The sequence below is a fragment of the Eretmochelys imbricata genome, chromosome 5 (assembly GCF_965152235.1).
Source record: "Eretmochelys imbricata isolate rEreImb1 chromosome 5, rEreImb1.hap1, whole genome shotgun sequence".
NCBI classification, from domain to species: domain Eukaryota; kingdom Metazoa; phylum Chordata; order Testudines; family Cheloniidae; genus Eretmochelys; species Eretmochelys imbricata.
The window spans coordinates 43,069,379-43,094,545 of NC_135576.1; the positions used below are offsets into that span (position 1 = coordinate 43,069,379).

Here is a 25,167-nt window from a genome sequence, read left to right on the forward strand (position 1 = left end):
TCCTTTCAGAGTTCCCTATGTGTTTTTTTTTTAATTTTATTATTCAAGAAATACTTTATCAAATAAGCCAGTGACATAGAGACTTGAAAGGCCTTTGACCACTGGAAGCCTTTGTATGCATCCATTTCCCTCACCAAGTACACCTCTACCCCGATACAATGCTGTCCTTGGGAGCCAAAAAATCTTACCGCATTATAGGTGAAACCACATTATATCGAACTTAGTTTGACCCACCGGAGCGCGCAGCCCAGCTCCCCGGAGTGCTGCTTTACTGCGTTATATCTGAATTCGTGTTATATCGGGTCATGTTCTATCGGGGGAGAGGTGTATTGTGTCTGCTGAAGGATAACCTAATCTTGCTACCTGCTAATGGAATTTCTGTTCTAGCTCAAGTCAGAGAAAATTTGTGCTCTGGCACTGAACTTCCTGGGTTAAAGCTTCACAGATGACCCTTCTAGAGCATCATAACGTGTGCGTTCTCTTGCATTTCAAGTTACAGTTTTTCTTGTAGGTTATTTTCCCAGCCCTGAAGAAGAGCTCTGTGTAAGTTTGAAAGCTTCACACTCTCACCAACAGAAGTTGGTCCAATAAAAGATATTACCTTATCCACCTTGTGTCTCATTTTATTTTTAGAAAGAAGGGGAAAAAGAGAGAAGTTGAATTCCACCAAAATACACGTGTGTCTTCTGAGGAAGAGAATGGGCAATGGGGTGGAACTCTTAGACAACTTTTCAGATAAGCCAGGGAGTAGAGAGACTCCTGACATTCTCTTCTCCCCCGCTCCCCATTTTCTCTTAGCTGTTTTTTCCTTCCTGTGTCTGGTCTCCTGTTCACATGCCAGGAATGCAGGTTACCAGCCCAGCCACCTGCATTACATATTTTTGATTTCAGTGGGAGGAGCTACATTGAGCTGCTCCTAAGAGAAGGTGAGACCTAGTCGGCTAGTGTGCTGGGCTGGAGCCACAGGTTGGCAGTTAGTAAGCAGCTGTCAGGGGCCGGAGAGGAAAGAGTTGATCACAACTACATCAGCAGCTAGAGAGGCATCTCTCTGCAACAGGACGGTAGCCATCCCCAACTGCCCACGTTCCCTGCAACAATGGCCAAGCATAAAAATATCTCTGATCATTTTGCAAAAATCTAGGTCAGACTCTGACAAACTGGGACTATTGGCAGCTCTGCCCTTTATTTTAATCCTTACATTTTGACATAAGTCCTTCTTTTAGAGGAAAGTCAGCCTCTTTTAAATGAACTGACCTAAAAAATAAGCCCTGGATGCTTGCATTATAACAGTTAGTCAAATTCAAAAAAAGATTTCCTTTAGCTCATTAGAGATTGCTGTGAGTTATTTACTTACAGTGAGTGGGGTGTGTGGCTGGATTTTAGCTTGACTGTGTATAAGATTAGTTCAAAAGTAAAATAAAATAAGTAAAATATAAATTAACCTTTATACGTGTATGAAACCATGGCCATTGTTCCACAGTTGAGCCTGAAACCAAAATTGTGTTCAAATCCTTATTCTCTTTACCCTTTCTATGACAACCTTTATGTTACGGTGATTTAATAAGTATAGAATCTTTTTTATTTCATTTCATTCTTTCAATCTTATTTCCCAAGTACTATGCTAGTTTATTAAGGTTTGTCTCTCTTAATATCCTTAAGCTACTAAATGTTACATGTGACCAGTTCAATTAATAAAAGAAAGTAGTACTGCACTACCGGGTATATGCCATGATATGCAGTTGGAAAGATGTTGAACAGCTGAATAACAGCTCTAAAATGCTAACAGAATGGATCTCTGAGAAAACAAGTCCCATTGTACTTTTTAGACTGTTCATGGTCAGTATAGCTAATTGAACCTACTTTAGCTTTTAAGTGGAAATAGAGAAAGTATTTCCCAAAACTTTTAAAGGGTGGCAGCCTTACTCAATTTTTTTTAAGCCTCTGAGCCTAAAGCCTCTTAGCCTTAATGAAAATAAGTGAAGTGATGTGAAAATAAATGGGGCTGAATGAAATCTGTGGGTTCTGGTCCAACCCAGATCCTGCAGGAATTCCCAGCGGAACACCCCTGCTGGTTTGGTTTCTCCAGTAAAACTGCCCAGCCCTGGCACCATCGGAATCCCTTTAGATGTTCCTTCTCCCCCCAAGGCAATGCAAAACTCCATTTAATGATGCAGTCAAACATCACCCCTTGTGTCTTCAAAGGATGCCTTCTTTTATCTCTTCTTGGTGGGGAGAAGTGCACCATGCGGGACTACTGCTCTGCCTCATCAGTAGGCAATGCCCATCCTTCCCTCACTGCAGCTGGCTTTTAGGTTATCTGAGGGCAGAGACAACTTCCCATAGGATTGCAACAAGGGTCCTTAGGGGTCCTAAAGTAATACAGAAGAACTACTTTTTCATAAAGGAATAAGAAAAATCAATGCATGCCTTATTTTAATTTTATTTGTAAAATGTTGCTATCGGTGTAGTGTAGAGAATTTGCTCACTTCTTACCCGCTCTTATCTTCTGTTAAAATACTAGATAAACTTTGCTCTTTAAGCCTCTCCACTGTGCATAGTTGACTTTCTAGTGTCTGTGTTCATAAAGACAATAAATAACTGTGGAGTCATAGGCTAGCACATTTCATAACAAGTTAAATATAACTTAAATTGAACTTTTCCAGTGTAAACAAAGTGGGCAACCTCCCATGTCTGACTAGAGACAGTTTGCTTCTCCTGAGGTGCTTGTCAGCTATACATTTTTAACGTTACAGAAATTGTAACTGCCTTTTCTTTCCCCAGAGCTGCTCTTACATTAGTAGTCTGTCTTGTGTCTACATAGCCAGCCTTTGCATTCTGGCTGCCACAATAGGCTAGTCTCTTCAGATTTGTATTAGCAAATATAGGATTTTGTTTGCAATAGGTCATTAAATATACAGGATCCCCCTTTAATCTTTACCTTCAACTAAACCAATATGTTACACTGACACAGAAATTAAGGGTTATGTTGCAGAACAGTGCTGTTGTCAGCACACACTGCTAAAGGTGGTTTGAGAGGAGTTTATAGTCCATATCCATCTTCATTATAAGTGTAAATTATGAATAATTTAGCATGTTGAAATGAAATCATTATAAATGATTAAACAGATGCCAATTTTCCTGTGGAAAGCATGGCAAGTGGTAGTCTGTCAATACCTCCTTTGCTCCCTACAGTTTTTTTTAGCAATTAACCTTTATTGCCAGTAATTACTCATGTGTTAGCGCTGGTATGCTTGTGCGGAAGAAGATTCTTCCATGATAGCACACCTCTCAGTGTCATTCATTAGCCATTCTCTTCATTACCTTATCAGGAAACTTGCATTTAATATTTCAGCTCTGAAATGCTGTCTTTTTTTAGTGTTTGTTTAAACAGCCTTGATTTGTAAAGAATAAATACCCTTTTGGTGTCATGGTGGTTTCATCGGTATATACAATGAGTTAATGGTTTCAGTCCAGTTCTGTCAACATCAGAGCTGGTACCCTTATTGAAAGTCTTTTACTAAGAAGCCAAGGGTCAAGATGGCTTTCACTGCAGTCTCATGTTGTCTCTGTTCTGTGGATAAGTAGAGAATTTCAATTTCCAGAGCTGCAAACTTGGCAACTTTCACAAATGCTAAATACTACTTGTAAAACATTGATTTGGATATAGCAGATCAAAATCATCAAATGTTTAGGGACGAAAATATTTTTCGTAGTTATAAAGAAGTCATAGATTCTTCTTTGCATGTAACAGGACATACTTCATTTAAAGATGCATATAGTATTTGTTATAAAATGTATTTTTGTATAATTGTGATAAGATATTCTGAATACTGTAATAGAGATGTGGTGATTAAATTACAAGGTTTATTACCGAAAATAAAGGAAGAAGAAATTTCTATTTTCACCTAAACTATTTAGGTCGGTACCATATTTGCCTTTCAGATTCTTGCACTGATCAGTCATGGAGTTCATCAGCATTTTAACCACTCCTGTTTTCTTGAACATATTTTCTACTTTAAAAGTCATTCAGACCCCACCAGTTTAAGCTGTATATATGTTAGAGCGCCTTGGAAGTAAAACAATATTGTGTTAACACAGATATGATAGAAAATAACAAACTGACAGTTGTGAATTATGGGATTATAATTTTTAGAAAGTTGTCTGTTCTGTGTTATCTACCTCTCCTTGAGCCCTCTGCTTCTGCCCCAACTTTTTCTTCCACCCTTGTATTTCAAGCACTTGTGGATGGCGACTTCTCTCTGCCGCTCTCCTTCAATAGTCACATTAGCAGTTTTGTCATCTGCTTCATTGGCCCTGTTTTAACAAACTGCCCAAATGGATTTTGTCTGGTCTACCAAGAGTGGCAGCTGTTTCAGCAGCAATAGGGTTAGGTTTCATTTAACTGAATCCTATAAGTCGCTAGTTACACTGCACTCGTGTTATGAGATTAATTTTATGTGATTCAATACAAATTGTTTTTATGTAGCATCCTTCATCCATTATATCACAAAACCCTTTCACTGGGAGAGTCAATTCTATGCTAAAGTTGAAAACTTGGTTTTAAGAAGTGACTCAGAGGGAGGGGAAGGGAGGTCATTGTTCCTGATAGGGAATAGCAGAAATGAACAAGCAATTCCCCAACCCTGTAAAGTTGAGAGAAGAGAAACAAGAAGACAGGATAGGAAGAGGAGAGTGAGTGGGCAGGGGAGGAGGTGGATATGAGAACAGGGCGGTAAGGTGAAGCCAGTCGACGACGAATTTGAAAACCAAGTAGGTTAATTCTGATTTGGAATCAAAGATAGGTAGGAAGCAGTAACAGTGATCCAGGATGTCGATGACGTGATGTAACATAAAATTACAACAAGACTGTGGGTAGGAGATGATTTTAAGGTGTTTTTATCAGATTCTGTAATTACTCCCTTTCCAGACATGTAGGGTTCATAACTTTTTATGTACATGCTTCATACCGTTGGCTTCATACCAGTGGGTGAAGAACAGTCCAAAGAGGGAGTGCCTGGGAAAGAGGAGAGGGAGACTGACAGAAAATGTTAAGCTTGTATATTTGGCATTCTTCTGTGTTGCCCCAGGTCTTTAAATATTATTAATTAATTAATATTAATTTAAATGAGGAATATTTAAGACATACAGTAGTTTCCCTGTAAGATTTTTTTCCTTGGGTAGTCTCGAAATCATGAGTCACACCTGTTGTCTGGCTTATTCACCACTGGCAGGTCTCTTCTTTGTGATAGGCATCCTTATTAGGATATAAAATCTGGGTCCTATATAATTGTGTTGTGGGCACAGTTCTCTATGTGGCTTACCAAGGTCTGTGCTACCCAAAGTTACCATCTTTGTAGACTGTTCCAATACTGTTCTGACTTTGTTCTGCTCAAGACAAGTCTTTCTCCTGTCAGTACTGCCTCTGATCAGCTAAGGTTTATCCTGTCAGATTCGGTTGGGGGGAAAATAACTGTTCTGAAAGGCAATACGATGAAAGGCTGGCTTGATGCCCACATGGAGCTTGGAAGATTAAATAAATGGATAAATTATTTTGTCCACCTGAACTATCTCTGGGATGTTTTGGGGTTTTTTTGCATACTGAAAGTTGGTGTTGCAGGGCCAAATGCAGCAAAATTGCTGGGATAGTTGGCAACCCTTTGCTTCCTCTACCATGAGTTCTCAACTTTTTTTTGTTCTAACAGCCATGATCACTTTGCATGATTCCCTGTACATTTTCCACCCACAGAGGTCCTCCTTAACGCAGGCCTTAGCGGGGAGGAAGAGTCACACTTCTTAGGGTTGCACTGGTGTAGGATGGATGACTTAATTCAAAGTCTTTGTGAAACAGAATAAAAAATTAAGTTACGGTCACAGTCTAAGTCAGAGGTGGGCAAACTACGGCCCGCGGGCCCGTCCTGCCCAGCCCCTGAGCTCCTGACTGGGGAGGCTAGCCCCCGGCCCCTCCCCCGCTGTTCCCTCTCCCCTGCAGCTAAGCTGCTGCGCGGGCAGCACTCTGGGTGGCGGGGCTGCGCACTCATGCAGGGCAGCGCGGCACGGCAGCGTGTCTGGCTCCAGCCGGCCGGTGTGGCAGCCGGACATGCCGCTCTGAGCCGCATGGTAAGGGGGTCAGGGGGTTGGATAAGGGGCAGGGAGTCCCGGGGGACAGTCAGGGAGCGGTTGGATGGGGCGGAGGTTCGGAGCGGTCATGGGATGGGGAACAGGGGGCAGTTGGATAGGGCAAAAGTTCTGGGGGGAGGCAGTCAGGGGAGTGGGAGGGGTTTGAGGGGGGTGGAGTCCCTGGGGGGGGCAGTGGTTAGGGCAGGGGTCCCGGGAGGGGCCGTCAGGGGACAAGGAGCAGGGGGGGTTCGATGGATGGGGGGTTCTGAGGGGGGCAGTCAGGGAGAGGGAAGTGGGAGGGGACGAATAGAGGGCAGGGGTCAGGCTGTTCGGGGAGGCACAGCCTTCTCTACCCAGCTCTCCATACAGTTTTGCACACCGATGTGGCCCTCGGCCCAAAAAGTTTGCCCACCCCTGGTCTAAGTAGAAGTTTCCCTTTCATGCAGTGATTCACATCTAACCTTATTATCAAGACAGCTAATGCAAGGAGATGTCATCCTCTCTTTGTTCTCTTTAAAAGAACATTTAAATCAGCATGGTAATTAATAAATTTCTGCTTAAAGCCACAATGACATCTAAGAATATATCTTGAAAATAAGGCTTTATTTATTGCATACATTTTGCCCAGTGACAATAATGCCACCCTAGTTTCCAGTATTATCTTTAAAAAGTAAAGGGGGGAACCATTAGAAAGAGCTGGGGTCGGGGGCCATTTGAATGAAATGTTTTGGTAATGATCCGTACCTTTGTGTGTGGAAAAGGTGTCACTAACTTTTTGTCTGGAGAATATACTGGAATACTTAATACAGCCCTCATTTGCTTAGATCTGAATTTTTAGCAACACTATTTATTAAACTAATAACTTCAGCGATGCCACTTATATAGTTCCAGTTAAATAAATGAATCACGGAGTCCTGTACTTGGACATAATTAGAGCTAAAGTTGATGAAAGTAAGGGTATTTTTTAGTGAGATTTCTGGTAATTTCATACCTGTGAAATACTGAAGCAGTGTGTGGTATTTTTAAATTAAATCATTCAAGTGCAAAAAAAGCCACTTTCATGCCACATTTCGTGCTTGCCAAATTTGTTACCTTTGAGATAAACATTTAAGTATTTAGAAGCATACTCTGTGACACAGAGAGAGGATGTTTTAGATGTACATGATGATGGAAGGGCAACGTGAGAGGTTTGGGATACTTTACATAATAATTTTATACTAACTGTACAGAATATGGGAAGTAGGTTAGTGGTGTATAGGAAACAGTAATATTGACACACCTCAGAAACCCTCCAGCATGTTAGTGCCTCATCAGAGAAAAGGGCTTCAGTACAAATGCCAAAAAGTGTACAGCAGTGTCATCAATGGATGGTCCTCAAAATCTGCTTCCAAATCAGGATCCCTTCTCACTGTTTCTAATGTGCAGCTGAAGTTTGCAGAAAATATGCCCTCTACACAGTTTCAGGATGGAAGATTAATAAATGAACTGTTAATAATATATTAAAAAGAAGCAGCAGAAGATAAGCTGGGGTTTGCCACAGGATACCACAGCTATATAAAACTTAGGGATGGAATATGGCAAGATAATTTTGGATTTGTGTTCTGTAGAAATATGGAGTATTTTATATGGACAATTTTAAATAAAATAAATATTGACTATATAAAAAAACACTTATCTTAAGCATTAAGTACCCTTGACAAATTCTGTAGAGTTATTTTATGGTAATATCGAAGTATACTTTTGTTTTTTAATGTCTCCTCCCACCCCAGCCAAGTGATGTAATCTTTGAGGACTGGGAAGAGAGTTCTGGTGCTCTCCTACCACCATTTGGCACCTTTGGAAGTTGGATGTTATTTTTTCTCTCCCACAATCTTACAGAATAAGTCCAATGGGCTCCTATCCTATTGAGTATATATGATTGGTTTAATCAGAGAAGAAATACCATATGACCGAACCTAAACCACCAATCTTTACAAGTCAAAAATATACCACAAAAACCATATTAAAATTTTCACTGACATCCAGGTAATAGGTGGGAGTTCGGAGATTTGTACCTCATTTTTAAATTGGGGATGACAAAATATTTAGCAGGATGCATTTTTGCAGATGTTCCACCATCTCAAAAAGACCACATATGCAGTTTTTAATTTCCCTGTGCATTTAAATTTAGAATTTTTCAAACAAATGTGTAATACATTAAAATCAGTCTGATATTTTCTCTGTTTCCAACCAGCTGAGTGTGACGGTCTTACTTTGTTCTTATATGGTCAGCAGAAACCAAATGGCCTTTTTGATGGGCACTTCTGCTGCCCCATTGCATACTGTTAATGAGAACTAAGTTACAGTAATTCAGCACATGCTGTGCAGTTAAAAGCAATGTTTTTAAAACATTGACTATGTTGTCAGTAATGCCTTAGATTTTAAAAAAATCTGATTTACTGTTAACCATTTATGCTGTTTGCTCACCTTTTTAACATTTTATTCTGCTTGTATAATGAGGAAACTAGTCAATTTCCTTTTCTGGTAGTCATACAAAGAACAATGATGTAATGTTTAAGTAGGAAACAATGCAGGGAAATATTTAATTAAAAAACTACTTTTATTGGAACTTATTATAATACTGGAAATATTTCTGATCATGTTAGGCTAAATTTTTGGCCTGAATTGATCTGTGTCCCTTTAAAGACTTTGCAAGTAAAATTTATGACTCCTCACTCACTCTTGCAAACACTTACACACCAGCTTAAGTTTATGCACGAGTAGTCCCATTTGTTTCATGGAGCTGCTTATACCTATAAAGTCAAGTAGTGCCCATGTTTGATTATGGTTTCAAGCTAGTAAAAAGTAAATTTTTACAAATACTAAGATGCAGTTAAAGGAAAAGGTCCCATCTTCTCCCTTACTTTAATAGATGTATGAATTTAATATTTATCTCTCATTATAATATATGATGGGGGGAAACTGAATTTGCAGTACTTGAGATGAAAACTCTGTGAGTGAATACATTTATCTTTGTTGGCATCGTCTGTTCTATTAATGAAAGGCACAGATGTAAAATTTATTCCAATAATTAGATTTTTAATTAGTGTATCATCATAAGATTGACTAATCATTGCTCTTCATTCCATGTGATTTGGAGTGAGAAAGTTAATGTAAACACAAATATCTTTAATCATTGCCTGACAATTCTGAACCCAGATTTGTTTTGATGTATTTATGCATATTGTGTGTATAATAAAAGGCAGTATGTCACAAGATATTACATCTAGGAAACAAGCTGTAACTTGATCCTAGGCTACACTAGTGACACAGAACATTGACTAAAGTACTGTGAATTGGTGCATAGGTCTTTGTGCTAACTGAATGGTAAATGTATTTCAAGCTGGATAGTTATCAGTAATGTATTATCTTATGCAGTTATATGGGAAGTGACACTTCTTGCCATTATCCAGTAAGTGCCTGATCTAGATTTCTTGCACACTCAAAACTCCTGTTGAAATGTATGGTTTTGATTTGAATGGGGGATTGGTCTTTATAAATAATAACTAAGCATGCTTGTTTAGAGGGTGTACCATTTTTTGGTTTTAAGTTACCTTTTTTTTCCCCCCTACAGTTGTCGGACAAGTAACCGAAAGAGCTTGATAGGCAATGGCCAATCTCCAGCTCTGCCTCGGCCTCATTCACCTCTTTCAGCTCATGCAGGTAAACCACCTACCTTTATCTGTGCCATGATATGTATTAAAGCCTTTAATTCTTTAAGAGAAACACATCTTCTAGTCCACTACACTCCTGCAGTGTAACTTTTCTCTCCATTGTTTGTAATAACTAAAGCTTGTGAATAATCATGATGAGAGCCCTAATTACCATTTGGAACTACTAAACTATGGTGATAGGCACCCTGGAAATAGCTTCTGTGGATAATATTATTTTTGCCTTATTACATGTTGACAGATGTAGATTTTCCCCAATCTCCAACCTCAGTGTAGTGTGAAATGAACATACAATACGTTGCAACGTATGGTAGAGGCAATGTCATCAGTGGATGGGACATTTGATAGCAAATCAGGATATTTTGAGTTCTGTTCCCAGTTCTGTTGCTGACCTTATGTTTGACATTGGGCAGGGTCACTTCAACTTTCTGTACCTCGGTTTTCCTGTCTGTAAATTGGTGATCATGGCACTTTGTTTGAAAAGTACGTTGAGATCTATGGATGAATCTGCAAATAAGAGCAGCTTTATTATTATTTATTATCTGTTTTGTATAGGAATCTTGTCTGTACAGCAGAATACAGTACAACAAAGATTTATTTTGTGTTGCATTGTGTGTACAGTTGTGTCACAATTAAATCCCTGGGAGTGCTACAATAAGAAGGTGTGAGTGTGGGAATTGGCATTAGCCATAGGCAGGCAGACTGTCAAAGGTTGTTAAAGTGTGGCTGTGGGGAGCTGGTTGACAGCTTACAAGTTAAAGGAGACAGGAGAAAGATGGGTTTCATCTGCATTTTTAAAAGGGGATGGTAGGTTCAGTCAGTAAGACATTAGCAGGCTGTCTTATGCAGCTGACCAGCAATGTTAGGTGAGAAATATGCCTATCCTCACAATTGTGGGCAAGAGCCCAATGCAGCTATAGGAATAAATATTGATGTATAATGCCATTGCAGAGCCTGCAAAGAGAGCTTGAGTTTTTGTTTCAGTTCATGAAGGCAGGGACTGGTGAGGCTTCAAACTCAGCAATAGAGTGGGTGCATTTTTTTTTTTTAAACAAATAGATCAGTGCTTAGAATCTGACACGTTTCATACCAAGCTGCAATCATTTTAAAGAGCAACAGGAATGGTCTACTGGCCTGAGCAAAAGCCTGGAAGTCAAGAACTTCTGATGTTTATTCATGGCTGATAATGACTGTGTATGGCTTTTGGCAAGTCACTTAACCTCTCTTGTTCAGTTCTTCAATCTATAAAATGGGAACAATTATATTGATGTCATATGGCTGTTGAGAAGCTTTTAAGATGAAAAACAGTAGTATAAGTGCTAGTATTAATTATTATTAAGGTAGGTAAAATGTGGGGTTTGAAACCACTTGGCATCCCCTTCATTACACAATATATGCAACCCATTCAAGAGCTTATCATGACTGTTTGTTACAATAATTGTTAATAGTTCCCAGTGATCCACTGGAATCGCTCATGTTCTAATATATTTCACCCCACACTTAATGTGTTTGCTGACTGTTTTTGCAGTTGTGTAGTTTTGGGCCTTGTTTGTATTAAGGATTTGCCATAATTCCAGCCACTGATGTAATCACCACAGTTCAAGCATCTGTTGTAGACCAGGAAAGCTGTGGTTTGCACTCCTTTCAGACAGAGATAAGCTGCACCAGTGTAAATCCTGGTTTTGCTTGTCAACACTAGAAGTTAACACTGGTGTAGCTACACCAGTAGCTGGCGGCTGATGGCTGGAATCGAGACAAATTCTCAGTATAGAAAAGTCCTCAGTACACTAGGTTTATGGCTTATCAGATTCATGGCTTATCAGAATTGCTCCTGATGTGTGTGGGGTTTTTAAAATCTGCCCTCCTGTACTAAATAAACACCTTCTAAAACTATTTGAAGATGAGGCTGTATCTTTACTGTATTGTTCCATAGTTCATGATTGTTTGGAAGGTCATTTTTCCATGATGCAGCTGAAAGAAGCGGGGAAGGTTGCAGAAGCTCTTGAGAATTATTTGTTACTACTGCAGAGCCCCTTTGTTATTTTACTTTTTCCACCTTTTACTCTGGGACCACTGTTTGATGTCTGTTGTAGAGGAGACAGCTACCAGTATGGTTGCCAATTTTGGTTGGACATGTATCTGGAGGATTTCATCCCATGACATAATCTTTAATTAAAGATTAATCTTTGGTTCCTGGAGACTCGAGGACAATCCTGGAGGGTTAGCAACTCTAGCTATCAGCCCTTTGTGTATATGCTAGTGGGATGGGGAAATCTGGAGTTCTTGGGAGAAACATGGAGAATTGTTTTAATTAGCAGCCTAGTTGTCATACCAAAGTTATCCCTGGGGAAATTCTGCACCACTGCACCTTCAGAATTTGCGAAGAATTAATGTTCTACACAGAATTTCATTTTTTCCCACAGAATTGGTGCTGCAGAGCTGCTGGCCACTGCTGGGGCCACTGGACCCGGCAGAGCCCTTCTCCGTAGCTCGCAGCGTGCCCACAAGGGTGGGCTGCAGTTCCTGGATTTGTCAGCCCTGGTCAGTCACATGGTGCCGCTGGGCCCCTCCCTGCGCAGCAGCTGCTGGAGCCTGTGAGCTGCACCCTTTAGGAGAGACAGGAGCAACAGCTGGGAGTTTCAGGGAGAGGCCACTGCTTTCCGGGAGGGGAGACTGAGGGTAAGGGGGAGTATCTGCCAGGGGGACGTGACTTGAACTGTTATGGTGGCGAACAAATCTTTAAATTTTGCTTCCCTCACTATCAGCAGGTACAGGTTGTCTCTGCCTGTCAAGACAGTAACAAAGCTGCATGGAGTGGAGCCTGTGGCTGGGCTGGGAGGCTGCGATTGTCTGGGCCAGGGGGGTGCCCTGCGACTGAGCTCTGGATGGAGGGGATGCGGATGCCTGGGCCCACGGCTGAGCTCTGGGCGGAGGGGGTGCTGGTATCTGAGCTGGGGGGCGGGCTGCGCAGCCATCTCCAATGCCCCCCAAATACTCCCTCCAGCACCTTCTAATACCCCCTGCAAGTACACACACATACACCCCTCTGATACCCCCCAATTGAACCCCCACCCCTCCAGCTCTCCCTTCCCCTCCCCAGAAATGTCCTTTATTTTGGAACTTGAAATATGGTAACCCTGTGGGGGCAGGGCGAAAAACAGGAATTGACTAAAAGACCAGAGGGCCAGAGTTTTTCTCCCCAAGATGTGCACAGCTGGCACATCTGACACACCCAGACTGAGGCACCCAACAAAAGCATAACGGAGAAATAGGAACAGGGTTGTCATAGGGGTTTCTTTAACTCTGTACTCCTGGGGGAATCTTTTTGGTGTCTGTATTCTTACAAACATACATGATGACACATATTTTGAAATAAATTACCAAAATAATTGAAACGGGCATGATTATATTGTCGTTTTTGACAAAAAAAAATATACAGAATTTGAAATTCCCCCAGGAATACGAAGTAGAGAGACCAAGAGAAGTGAGTGAAGAAGCAACAAGCTGCTTGATGAAGCAGCTGAATTGCAGGTCACTAGAGATTGTTGAATGCGTGGCAACAGCCAAAGATTAGCCAGATTTATTGATAAGTAATGGGAGCCAGGAGCAGCCCGGGTACTGCAGTAGTGTCTTGTCATAACATTAAGTAGTTCTAAACTTGAGTCAGAGAGGAGGCTTAAGTGGGTGTGGCTGGGATTAAAGGAAACAAAGAGAGCATGGGTGGCCGGTAGGGGAGGCTGAGCCTCCCCAAACAGCCAGGCATGGCCTCGCCCACACTCCGCCCCCAGAGCCTCACTTTGGTGGCGCCGCTGGGCTGCAGGGGCTGGGCCATACCGCCTGCCTTCCTGCGGCTGGGGAGGCTGAAGCGACGCTGTGCGTTCTCCCTCCTGGTGCCCCAGGGCTGGGGGGAGCTGCGAGGCGGGGGCTGCTGGCCGCGGTTCGGGAGGTTCTGGGTTCCAGGAAGGGGCAGGGTCTCGGGTGGAAAGGGAGGGGATGGGGGCTAGCCTCCCGCATGCAGAGGTTCACAAGCTGCCCATGGAAGAGAGCAAACTGAAGTGCGCATCAGATATAGAACTTCTCTTGCATATGCACCAATTTGTTGTGTTCTGTGAAGATACCGGGGCAGCTGTGCAGAGATAACTGATATAGGTAGTAAGTCAGACTTCGGAACCCACAAGGCTTGCAGCCCCCTCCACCCGACAGGCATGTCTGTGTGGGGCACCTGCACATATAAAGGACGTCTCCATTTTGTTGTTTAAAAGATGTTTCTAGTTCTCTTTCTTGTGAAAACAGAAAACTAATACGAATGGATGTAATCTCATTGGTAGGGTTGAAAGCTTGTCATTCAGCCTTTTACTAACGATCTTGGGTTATTCAGTCTCCCTTATAGCCTTCTGGGGCTGGCCTTGGGATCCATGACACCTTTGACAATAGATCCTTTGATTTCTGCAGGAACCACAGACAAATTCAGAGTTATAGGAGGCAAGGGTTTGTTGCACCACCCTGGGCAGCATCTAGTGCTATTGTCACTAAAAGCTCTTTTCCAGCTAAATGCCTCCAGCATAGCCAGCTACTCTACTGAACAGCCAAATTGGCAAAGTGTGCAATTAGAATCTCCTCCAGGTCAGGAAATTCAGGGTTATTGTTGTTTTTGTTTTGTATTGTTTTGTTTTTTGTGTTTGTTTCCACAGCAATTGTCGCTTGATCCTTCTGTGCATACACAGTATAACTGTTCTGCATTTCATGCTAAACTTTAATGCTGGTATCTGTGATTTAAATCTCAGCCATGGTATTATGTAGATCTAGTTTAATGTATTTTAATTGACTTACCTGTATTAAAAGGGAGCTAAGCACACAGGAGCCAACTTTCCATTGTGCCGGGGGGTGCTTGACTCCCAGCTCTACCCCAGGCCCTTCCCCCACTCCACCCTTTCCCTATGCCCCGCCCAACCTCTTCTCGTCCCCGCTCCACCCCGTTTCTTCCTGTCCAATTCCACCCCCAAGCACGCTGCATCTTCGCTCCTCCCCTTCCTCCTCTCCCCTCCCCCCGCCCCTGGGCAGCCTCCTGTACACCGCTAAAAAGCTGATTGCAGGGGGTGGGAGGCGCAGGGAGGGGGAAGTGCTGATCTGCGGGGCCTGCCGGTGGACAGGAGGCGCTGAGGGGAGGGGGAAGTGCTGATAGGGGCACTGCTGATGGCTGCTCAGCACCCATCATTTTTTCCCCCATGGGTGCTCTAGCCCTGGAGCACCCACGGTGTTGGCGCCTTGGCTAAGCACATTGATCACTCGTTCAGACTTTACACTCAAGCCTATTAGAGTGTGAAGTCTGATCCAAAGCAGTGCATGGAGCCTTCATGTACTTAGCAGCATTGTGCACTTGACCCATCTAAAGGCACCGGTGCCAATTCATCAATCACATGAGGTTGCATGAATGTATAATCTTTTTTTTAATTCTCCATTAATTGAAGTGTGTTTACGCACACGTTTGCACATGGGTATAACTGTTGTATCACTCCTTGGTACATCATTAATTCAGCTGGTTGGGAATTTTTGAATGTAATTTTTTTCCATCAGAAAATGCAAATTCATCAAAGCAGAAACTTTTCCCGGGAAAGTATCTAAGGCCCAGGATAAAATTGAGAGAGGAAAAAGAGAAACCACTCACCTTTAAATATACAAATAGCTCTGTGGTTTGGGCACTCACCTGTGATGTCGGAAATACTAGTTTAATTCTGTTCTCTACCTTATTTCTCTCTCTGACCTAATGAACATTTAATAAGTCTTTACTCTGAGTGATTCAGAGCAGGGACTTGTACCTTGGTTTCTCATATCCCAGGTGACCTCCTTAACTTTTGTAGTGTGGGGTTCTCTGTCTCTCCTGGCCCACATTGTATGTGTATATATTCATTGGGCGAGAGAAAGAGACTGACTCAGTAGCCTGGTGGTTTGGGTACTCGTGATGTGGGAAACCTAACTGAGTGTTCTAACCACTGGGCTAATGGCTGTTCTCATTTTTTTCACAAAATATTTCAAGAAGTCTCGGATTTGCCCTGATGTAGAATGGGAATTATTTTTGAAACTTGAAACATCTAACCTGAAACTTGAAGTTATGAAAATTTTGAACTTGAAAATTTTCTCAGGATGGGATAGCTGTTTTCCACCAGCTCTAATCATTAACTATCTGAGAAAATGAAAAAAAAAATTAGAATTCTGAATCGCTCTGAGTGACTTGAGTTATCACATTATTAATAGATGGAGGATTTTAATAATGTGTGGTCTTCTTTCCTTGTACAACTAAAATTAAGGTAATTTGCTGTTTATAATGTATATGGGAAAGGGGGCAAAAGTTTTAAATTATAAATTGTACTCTGATTCAAGTTTCCTAACACTATCTAAATCCATTTAAAATTTAAATCCTAACATCTTTTTAAAAAGGAGTTAAATTGGTCAAAATTTGCAAAAGTTCTTCCTACCCCTAGTATGCCCACAACCTCTGTTTTGCAACAGAGATGGCATCCGATGCTTAACTATATTTACTTTCTTTTTTATTAAACTGCTGCTGCTTTTAATGCTATTGAATGGCATGAACTCTGCATTTCCAGTTAGTGAGTGGAGGATTCACCTGTCTGTACATATCAGTAATCTTGAAACCTAATTCCAGTTTAGAGAAAATAATAATAAATGTGCTTTGTAGATACATATTTTGTCCCTGGGCTTCTACCCTTCCTATTCTCCTGTAGACCCATATCTGTCCAATGTTAATCTCTAATGGCATCAAGCAAACACTGCTAAACCTGCCAAGAGATGTCAATGTCATCTAGACTGAGAGCAAAGAATATCCAAGAAGCAAGCCAGCTGCCAACCATAACAAACACATTTAGCAAAATGTTTAGTAGTTCTCTTATCAGAGTAGAGAGGGCCCCCGCTAGCAGATCTTAAGAGTTTGCAAACCCTTTCCTTACTCGAACTGGGGACAGTCATCTGTGGGTGTCACGGGTAGCTTCATCCAGTTTTTTTAAATAACTTGAGCTCTTCACCCCTGCACAGATCTCAGTGAGTAGCACCTGGATAACTAACTGAAAATTATTCTGCTGCCGAGCTCTGTGTTTCACTGACTAGCACAGTTGGTTACATTACAAAAGCCAAACTTGCAACCTTCTATGGCTTCTTGGATTTTGTCTGCTTTATGACAAGATTTCATGACTGAATAGCTAGGCGGAAACCCCAATACAAAGGCATATTCTACCTATTGTTATGTTATATTGCTGTGATGTTAAAATGCTAAGGAGATCATCAAATGACAACAAAGCGTCAAAGTGGGGCTAATGTTCTGATCCACCAGGAGTTTATAATAGCAATTATCATTAATCTCTGATTCCCTCAGTGCTAGATTCCCTCAGTGCTAATAGAAAGTCATTGCATCAGAAACTCTTTATTTTGTAAGTAGACAGCTATTAAAAATGCATTAATAATCTATAGTAAGTGCAACATATGCCTTTCCAAAAGATTTGCAGTTCTTTCCTCTGTGGTGAAGACACAGGATTTCTTGAAGCTAATTACAAAACAATCCAACAATTTAATTAATCTGGATATAGCTTTCTTAACCATAACTGCCTGCAAAATGAGGCACCCTGAGTGTATTGCCATTAGATAAAGTATTGTTTTGGTATGTTGATTACCTATTCACTCTGTTACTTCTCCCTGGGGTTGATAGTTTAATTACCCACCTAATGTCTGGTCACCAGTCAGGTGTACTTTATCAGGTCAGAAACATCAGCAGTAATCTCAGAAGTATATAAAATAATTTAGGACTAAAATATACAACAGCCAACAAATCCCTGGAAACAGCAGGATTTGAATAATAAGCAAGCACTGCACATATGGGCAGAGAATTAACTGGCAATGGTTTTCATTTGAAAGTCTCTCAGGTATTGACTTGCAGATGGGTGGATGAATGCTGTGAGGGATGAAGGTCACGTATAGGACTCTGGTTCTAATCTGTCTTGCTTTTCTGGAATACCACAGCAGTAGTACTAGTCACCCCAGTCACTCTGAGGTTTTTTCTTCCCTATTTGCAGTCTTGACTGTTTGAATTATTTTGTTACTCAGACGTCTAGATAAACCCCCATGATTCAACTGGTATTCAGGAATTATTTGTAATGTGTTTGTTGGAAATCTGAAGATTCCAGAGAAATCAGTTTACAAATTGATTGACATTAGTCAAGTTTGACTCTCCTGCATGAAGAGGATTTATTGAATCTTTCTTATTTTATCTGATAAATGATGATAAAAGTTCTATGCTGCTCCTGGTGATGCTAGAGAGGTAGAGGTTCTGTATCACCTGAAAACAATAGTCATATTTTGTGGGGGGAAAAGTACAATTTTTCATGAAAAAGTTAAGAATATGCTCTGAATAAATGACCGATGGGTAATTACATCTCTCAGCAGCATACTTAATGTAAACAAATGTAAATATGTGGTGTTTAAATAGTTATCAATGGAAACAGTAGTCAAGATTTATAAAACGACCTCATGTGCTGATATTTCAAACCCTTTACTGTCAGAAGGTGCTTATCATCTACAACGTTTATATTTTAAATTACTGATTTCTGGTCTCCGTAAAATGCCAAGGCAGGTTCTTTGTCTTCTCATTCATCTAAGCCTACTGTGTTTTCCCAGACACAGCTCCCTGCTTTTGGTGTGGTATCTGGAATGAGTGGCCACGTTTTCTCTGCACAGCATGTCTTTTTTTTTTTTTTTTAAAGCTTATCTTTATTTAATAAGCTATCCTAGTAGCAAGAGGAATCCAGTTAGGAGCTGTTAAATTAAATGAACTGTTGCTCTCAGTAATTTGGTGTTTGCAGTTCATGCAGGACAAGAATAAATTGTGCTAGCCCTCAAACAAAGATCAAAATCTATGCCACGATGTCTGGTTTTAGATGTTTTTCCCCTCAGGGAACAAAAATCCCTGTCACCTTGAAATTATCAAGGCCCCCAGAGGTATATGAAGAGTAATGAAGAAGCTGTGGTATTGGGGGAGGGGAGAAAGTTGAAAACTTAGTTCTGCTGTGATAGATAAATGGACAAAAAGAGTCAGGGGTGCTGGCCAGCTAACGTGGAATTCTTGTCTCCTGGGGCTCAGGAAAGAACAGATGTAAAGGTATGATTTCAGCGCAGCTGTAAACACATCCTGATTCTGCTCCCAAAAAAGAATGGGTTTCTTAGTGTTTAGCAACTCAATGTCTTGATGATTATACTGTCTATCATAAAATTAATGGCATCTGCTGAGGACATCACTATAAAATGTGTAATGTTAATTGAAAAATTTCAGTAGAAATTGAGCACACTTGAAGTCGTTAAGACAGCTCCTCTGTTGGATTAGGCTTTTCTTTTTGAACATGGATAGTAATGTATCCTCTTTAAATGTTTACTTTGAGTATATACTCAGAAGTCTTGCTCTCCTTACTCCTAATTATAATTGCAGATTTCATTTAGTGTCCAACAGTACAGTAAATAAGTTGCTCTTCTACTTATTCTTTAAATGTGTGTGATTAGAATCTATTCTTTAATTTAGAAGGTTTTTTTAATATGTCTCATACGGCAATGCTCCTTTAAAAAGAACTTTTTTTTTCTTTTTTTGCAAGTGTCACCTTTACATTTCCCCTTTAGACAATCCAAATGGTCTAATAACATATGCTGAATGGCCAAGGCAAGCTGGAGCACTGGTGAACTTCCCCTTAACAGCTGCCATCAAGCTTTCTCTCTGATCAGTGGCAGGTAGCATGTCTAATGTGAGAAAGTAACAAGCCCCCAAAGGAGATGTCCTCCTGTTCACAATGTGCAATCACTTCTGCACGTCACTTAAGGACTTCACCTCTCCAAGCAGGCCTTTGGTCTAACCAGTCCAGGGGAAAAATTTCCGTTTCATTTGTTTTGTGACACTGTTGGCTTTTAGAGAGCTCCTGGAATTCCCAGTACAGTTGGCAAGAGGAAAAACTATAGAGAAAATATGTTTAAGGACTATATTCTTATGGCAGTCAATTTCTGGGGTTTTCTAATATTTTTAAATATTGATAATGACTTTAAAAAATAGTGTGTTTCCAAACTTCAAGTTGCATTTCTTTCAAATTAACATATTATTCCTGTAATGTTGAATTAATTGATCTGTGCTTTTGAAAATGGCGAGAACTGGCTTTATATGAAATTAAATTTGATCTTCATTACTAGTTTCGTTAACTGAAATTTTACTTTAAATAAGATGTTATATTGGGAGTCCAGTTCTTTCAGAACCCTTACAGACTTATCTTTGTATTGAGGATTGGTTCTAGGCTCTCTGGAACTGTAAGATACTTGCTTTGTGTCTGATTTCTTTTTCTCCTTTATCTTTGCCCCGTGACAGGAAGCAGTCCTCAAGACAGCCCGAGAAATTTCTCCCCCAGTGCCTCAGCCCATTTTTCTTTTGCACGAAGGTAGGAGTTTGTTTGCTATGCGTAAAGTACTTTTTGTGTGGTGGAAATGTTCCTATACACAGAGGGACTGACTCACAAAATATGTGGAAATGTCAGTAATTCAGAATTATTTGATTTTTTTATATTAACTATTTTAGTCCTTAAACAACACACAACCTTGCTGAGTGATTGATGCAATGCAATTGTGCCTTTTAAAAGTACGTTTTAAAATTTAATTTTGCTCATATGTATCTTCAGTCAAATTCTTTTCATTGGTAGGACTCATACAATCAGTCAGATTCAGATCTTGTAAAAATTGAGACACTTCAATAGTAAATGGATAGCATAGGCAAGCTTCAGTCACAGACCTAAGTAGTTTCCCCAGCTGTATAGTTGAGACAATTACCTGACTTGCAGGTGTGTTGTGAGGATTAATTAATTAATGTTGGTACAGTTTTGATGTAAATTATTAATAAATTAACCATAAACTGAGTAAATAACTTGTCACAGCAGACCGCCTATTCATGCCAGAGTGGTTTCATATTACTTAAAATCTCTTCCACTTACCTGGCTGGCGGGGTAGGTAGAGTTTATATGTTGACCTCAGCGTGTCCGCAAAATAAATGACATCAGATGGCTGTGTTTTAGGTGATGCATTAAGTATCACGGCAGTTACTCACGTAACTGCCTCATTCATCAGTGAGAGAACACTAGTTGGTGCAACTTTGTTTCATTTCAGGACTTTCAGATACACAGGTTGTCAGACGGGGATAAATCTTATACCCAGTGTAAGAAAATGGCTTTGGCTCTTTATAAAATGGTTCAAGCGAGGGGAGAGAGCTTCATTTGTACATGCTTTGTGTGGCTCAACTGTAGCTTCTGACATCTGCAGTGGTGTTTAATACAAATCTATGTTTTGAAATGCTTATGGAGGAATATAACCAGCATCTGTTGTCACCTATGTTTAATCTGACTGTGATTTAAAAACTAGCTGAATCAGTATTTTACCATGTAAAATAGTACCCAAAAATATATTTCCATGAAGGAGGAGATATTTAATAAATTTATAAATACACTAAAATAGCTCATGAGAAAAACCAATGAGAGAAATTGAACATTACTTAAGATGAGGATGTTAGTGATGGTGTTTGGTACCATTTAAAAAAGTATCTCAAACAATTCCTGTCATTAAATGCTTTATCATGTAAATTACACTGAAATACTAAGAAAAGTCCATTTTATTTCTGTCATGACAGTGTTCATGATACCTGATACCACGAGCAGTTTACCTGGAATTCTTGTACATCTTTTCTGTTGGGATGTATAATATTGTACTACTTCAGCAGTAATGGCAGCCCATATTACAAATACCATATATCAGGTTCTGGATTCAATCCTTTTCATCTTGCATTCTCTTCTACTTTCAAACTGTATCTTTTATTTAAAATTAATTTGTGGGGGTGGAGGGAGGGGGTAGAAGAGATGAATTTGGAAAGCGAAAGTAATTTCCAGGACATTTCCATTTTGCAGATCAAAGTAAAGGATCTAGCTTCAGAACTTGAAGAGCAGTGTATTTAAATTTTGTAGCGAATTTGCTTGATAGCATTTTATACATGAAACATTAACTTAAACATTTTTGATCCATACGGTATTTGTATGTCATTTTCTTAGGGAAAGGCGCTATGTATCTCAAGATTATATTCATGCACCATGTTACGGTAATAAAAATGGGTTGGTCTTTGTGTATTAGTGGAGGAAACATGTTTAACCCAAGTAATCTGATGAAACAAATTATTTCTGCTTCACAGCTGCAAAATATACAGGATACGCCATTGTTTACATCTTTCAGCTGGTTGGTCTTTCTATACTAAACAAATTTAATTTATATATCTGAGCTAAAAGGAACAAACCTCTTTTTGGAATTGTTCATTCATTGGAAAGATGCTCATCAATACCTCAGAGAAAAGAGGGTTAATACATTACAAAACAAGATCATGGAGACAGAGAGATGTGCAAAATTTTCCAGTGTGTTCCGTGTTTGTTCATTGTGAATAAATGGACCGAATAAATCTCCACAAATCATACCCTTTGTTCTGACATGTGTTTTCTTTAGTGTGGAGCAACACTAGTTCTACAGTACTATACAATTCATACTATTTAATCCTGGTAGAACTCATACAATAGATAGGATTAGGATTATGTAAAAATGGAAAAATTTCAATGGTGAATGGATAGCGTAGGCAAGCATCGCTCACCCCTGTGACACTAACCAGACCTACATCATTTACTTTTTTACATGAGGCAGCATGGTCTAGAGTTACCACGGGGGACTGACAGCCAGGGATTCCTGAGTTCTGATCCTGGTTTTATTGATGCTGTTAGTGACTCTGCCACAAACTTGTGTGACTCTGAGCATACACATAATCATCTGTATCTGTGGGACTATATCATGAACTCCTTACTCACATTTTACTCAGTCCACATCCATCCTGATGACTTGAGTTGGAGTTTCATTGGGTAATGCTGAGTAGGAAGCCATACCTTGAAATTTCGCCCAGAATGAATAATGGTGATGTTCTCAGACAGACTTTTTTGGAGGGTGAGGAGGCAGCATCAAAATGTTTAGATTTCGAGATATGAAGCCCTACTTTATGAAATTACATTTCCTACACAAAACCAGAATTGTTTGGGGGTCTTTGTACCTGATCTCAAATTCAGTGTGTTTTTTTAATATTTTTTCAAAAATACCTGCTTTGTATATTAAAAACAAACCCTATTTTGTTATGTTTATACATTTTGTTATTTTGCTTGTGTTTTAACATATTTGATACACAATTGTACTCCAGTCATGGGCACCGAAATGACAGGTAAATGTAACCAAAAACCATAACAGTTGTTTTGTGATTTGTCTATTTGAAAGTGTACGCTCCATATTGTCTGTATGTGGGCCACATGAAGCAGTAGGGGTTAGCTTATTGTATTATCTTATAAATTGTATTAGCTTATAAATATTTCCTCCTCCAAAGGTGTAATTTAACTAAAATGTGAGTGTTTTACATGTATTCATAGCTCGTAAGAGTTTAAATTCTAGTCTAATTGTTCTTTCCACTTAATGATAGTAACCTACTAGTAATTTGTACTGATTTCATTTTTATAATGGAAATAATCATTCCCATTATATTTTGCTTTTAGTTGATTGTGTTGGTTACACCACATTTCGTAGCATCATGGTTTGTGTATTGGTCACATGTTTTTATTTGCTTGTCATTAATTTGCATCTGCTGAACCTGACAACTATAATTATTCCCTGTCTTCATTTTGTCAGAGTGTATTAGCGAGAGATCAGTATTATGAATCAGCTCATTCACTTTCGAGTTATTTCATCTCATTGATTCTATTAAAATTGTATAATGTTTGTTTATTGTGACCGCCTGTGAAAGTTTACTCTTTGGTGAATAACCTGATTGTATCATCCTTCTGGAATGCAATTCTAAAGAATAATAGTTTTCCAGGTATTTCTGTGTAATGATTCTGCAGTGTTCTCTTGGACTAACCTCAATTTCACAACAGGACTGATGGACGCCGCTGGTCTTTGGCTTCTCTCCCCTCCTCTGGTTATGGTACAAATACACCCAGCTCAACGGTTTCTGTAAGTGCCAGCTTTATTTTACAGATAGATTTCAACTACATACAGTATTTTCTCAAACAGGCCACCTTGTGAGAAATAAAATATAACATATGCCTTTTGTCACCCCGGATAAGGTATGCATCAGACGATGTGCTGACAAGGAAGATATGCACACTTTCAGTACTGGCATTTCATTTGTGATGCATAACTACATTATCACCCAGTAGTGGAAGAATGTACAAGGTTATGTTTGATTTACTGAGACTCCCATATTTATTATGGGATATGGCGATCTAAATGTCCCTTTGCATAGCTCTAACTTTATTATGTGTGCTACATACAACAGTTGGTATTGTTAGCTTTGTACTTATTATGCCACCATCTTGTCTTAAAACTATTGACAAGTGTAGACTATTTGATTTTAGGCTAATCTTGCCCTTGCCGTTCCTTCTCAACACACATTCTGCCTATACTGGGAAATGCATGAGAGCAGAATGGCATAGGTAATGGTTCATTTCCACTACTGAGGAGATTCACAGTGAGAGAAGCATAAGTTATGGGGGTCTGCACTTCTACACATCGTATGGGGGGTTTTCGCCTTCCTCTGCAGTGTGGGGCACGGGTCACTTGCTGGAGGATTCTCTGCACCTTGAAGTCTTTAAACCACGATTTGAGGACTTCAGTAGCTCAGACATAGGTCAGGGGTTTGTTACAGGAGTGGATGGGTGAGATTCTGTGGCCTGCGTTGTGCAGGAGGTCAGACTAGGCGATCGTAATAGTCCCTTCTGACCTTAAAGTCTATGAGTCTATGAGAGAGTGTTCTGGTGCAGCACAGTGTCTTATAGTCTGCAACTAAGCAGTTCTGTTGGCTAGCCCCACCTTGAAAGTTTGTGATTTTGTCTTCAGTCTTGTATTATGCCCACAGCTTGTCCCAATTAGTGAGATAGTATGTAAAATCATGTATATTTTATTAGATATCTGGTGTTCCCTTCTTAAACTCACTCCTTGAACCATTCAGGTAACTTTACTTTTTCCTTATGCACAGTTAATCTTTTCTCGAGAAATAGTTCAGTTACCCATACTAAGCCTTGATAGCATTTGACAGGTGCATTTTAATAATCAGCTCTTAGTCTGTTTTTTCCACAAAGGGTTCGTGAAGGTTAAGCATATTCTTGTCTTCCTGACTTCAAAAACAAGTTGAGAAAATGTGCATAGCTTAAAAATAACTCAACAGCACTGATTTTCCTCCTCACTGTGCCCCTCC

General features: G+C 40.0%; 1 protein-coding gene across 1 annotated transcript in view; it reads left to right on the forward strand.

The window, feature by feature from the left end:
• MAST4 (microtubule associated serine/threonine kinase family member 4) overlaps window positions 1–25,167 on the forward strand; it is a 435,814-nt gene that overhangs the window by 328,344 nt on the left and 82,303 nt on the right. The window contains exons 6-8 of the mRNA XM_077816962.1: window positions 9,731–9,819; window positions 20,227–20,296; window positions 23,846–23,924. Coding sequence (XP_077673088.1) covers window positions 9,731–9,819; window positions 20,227–20,296; window positions 23,846–23,924 — 238 coding nt within the window. The remainder of the gene's footprint in view (window positions 1–9,730; window positions 9,820–20,226; window positions 20,297–23,845; window positions 23,925–25,167) is intronic.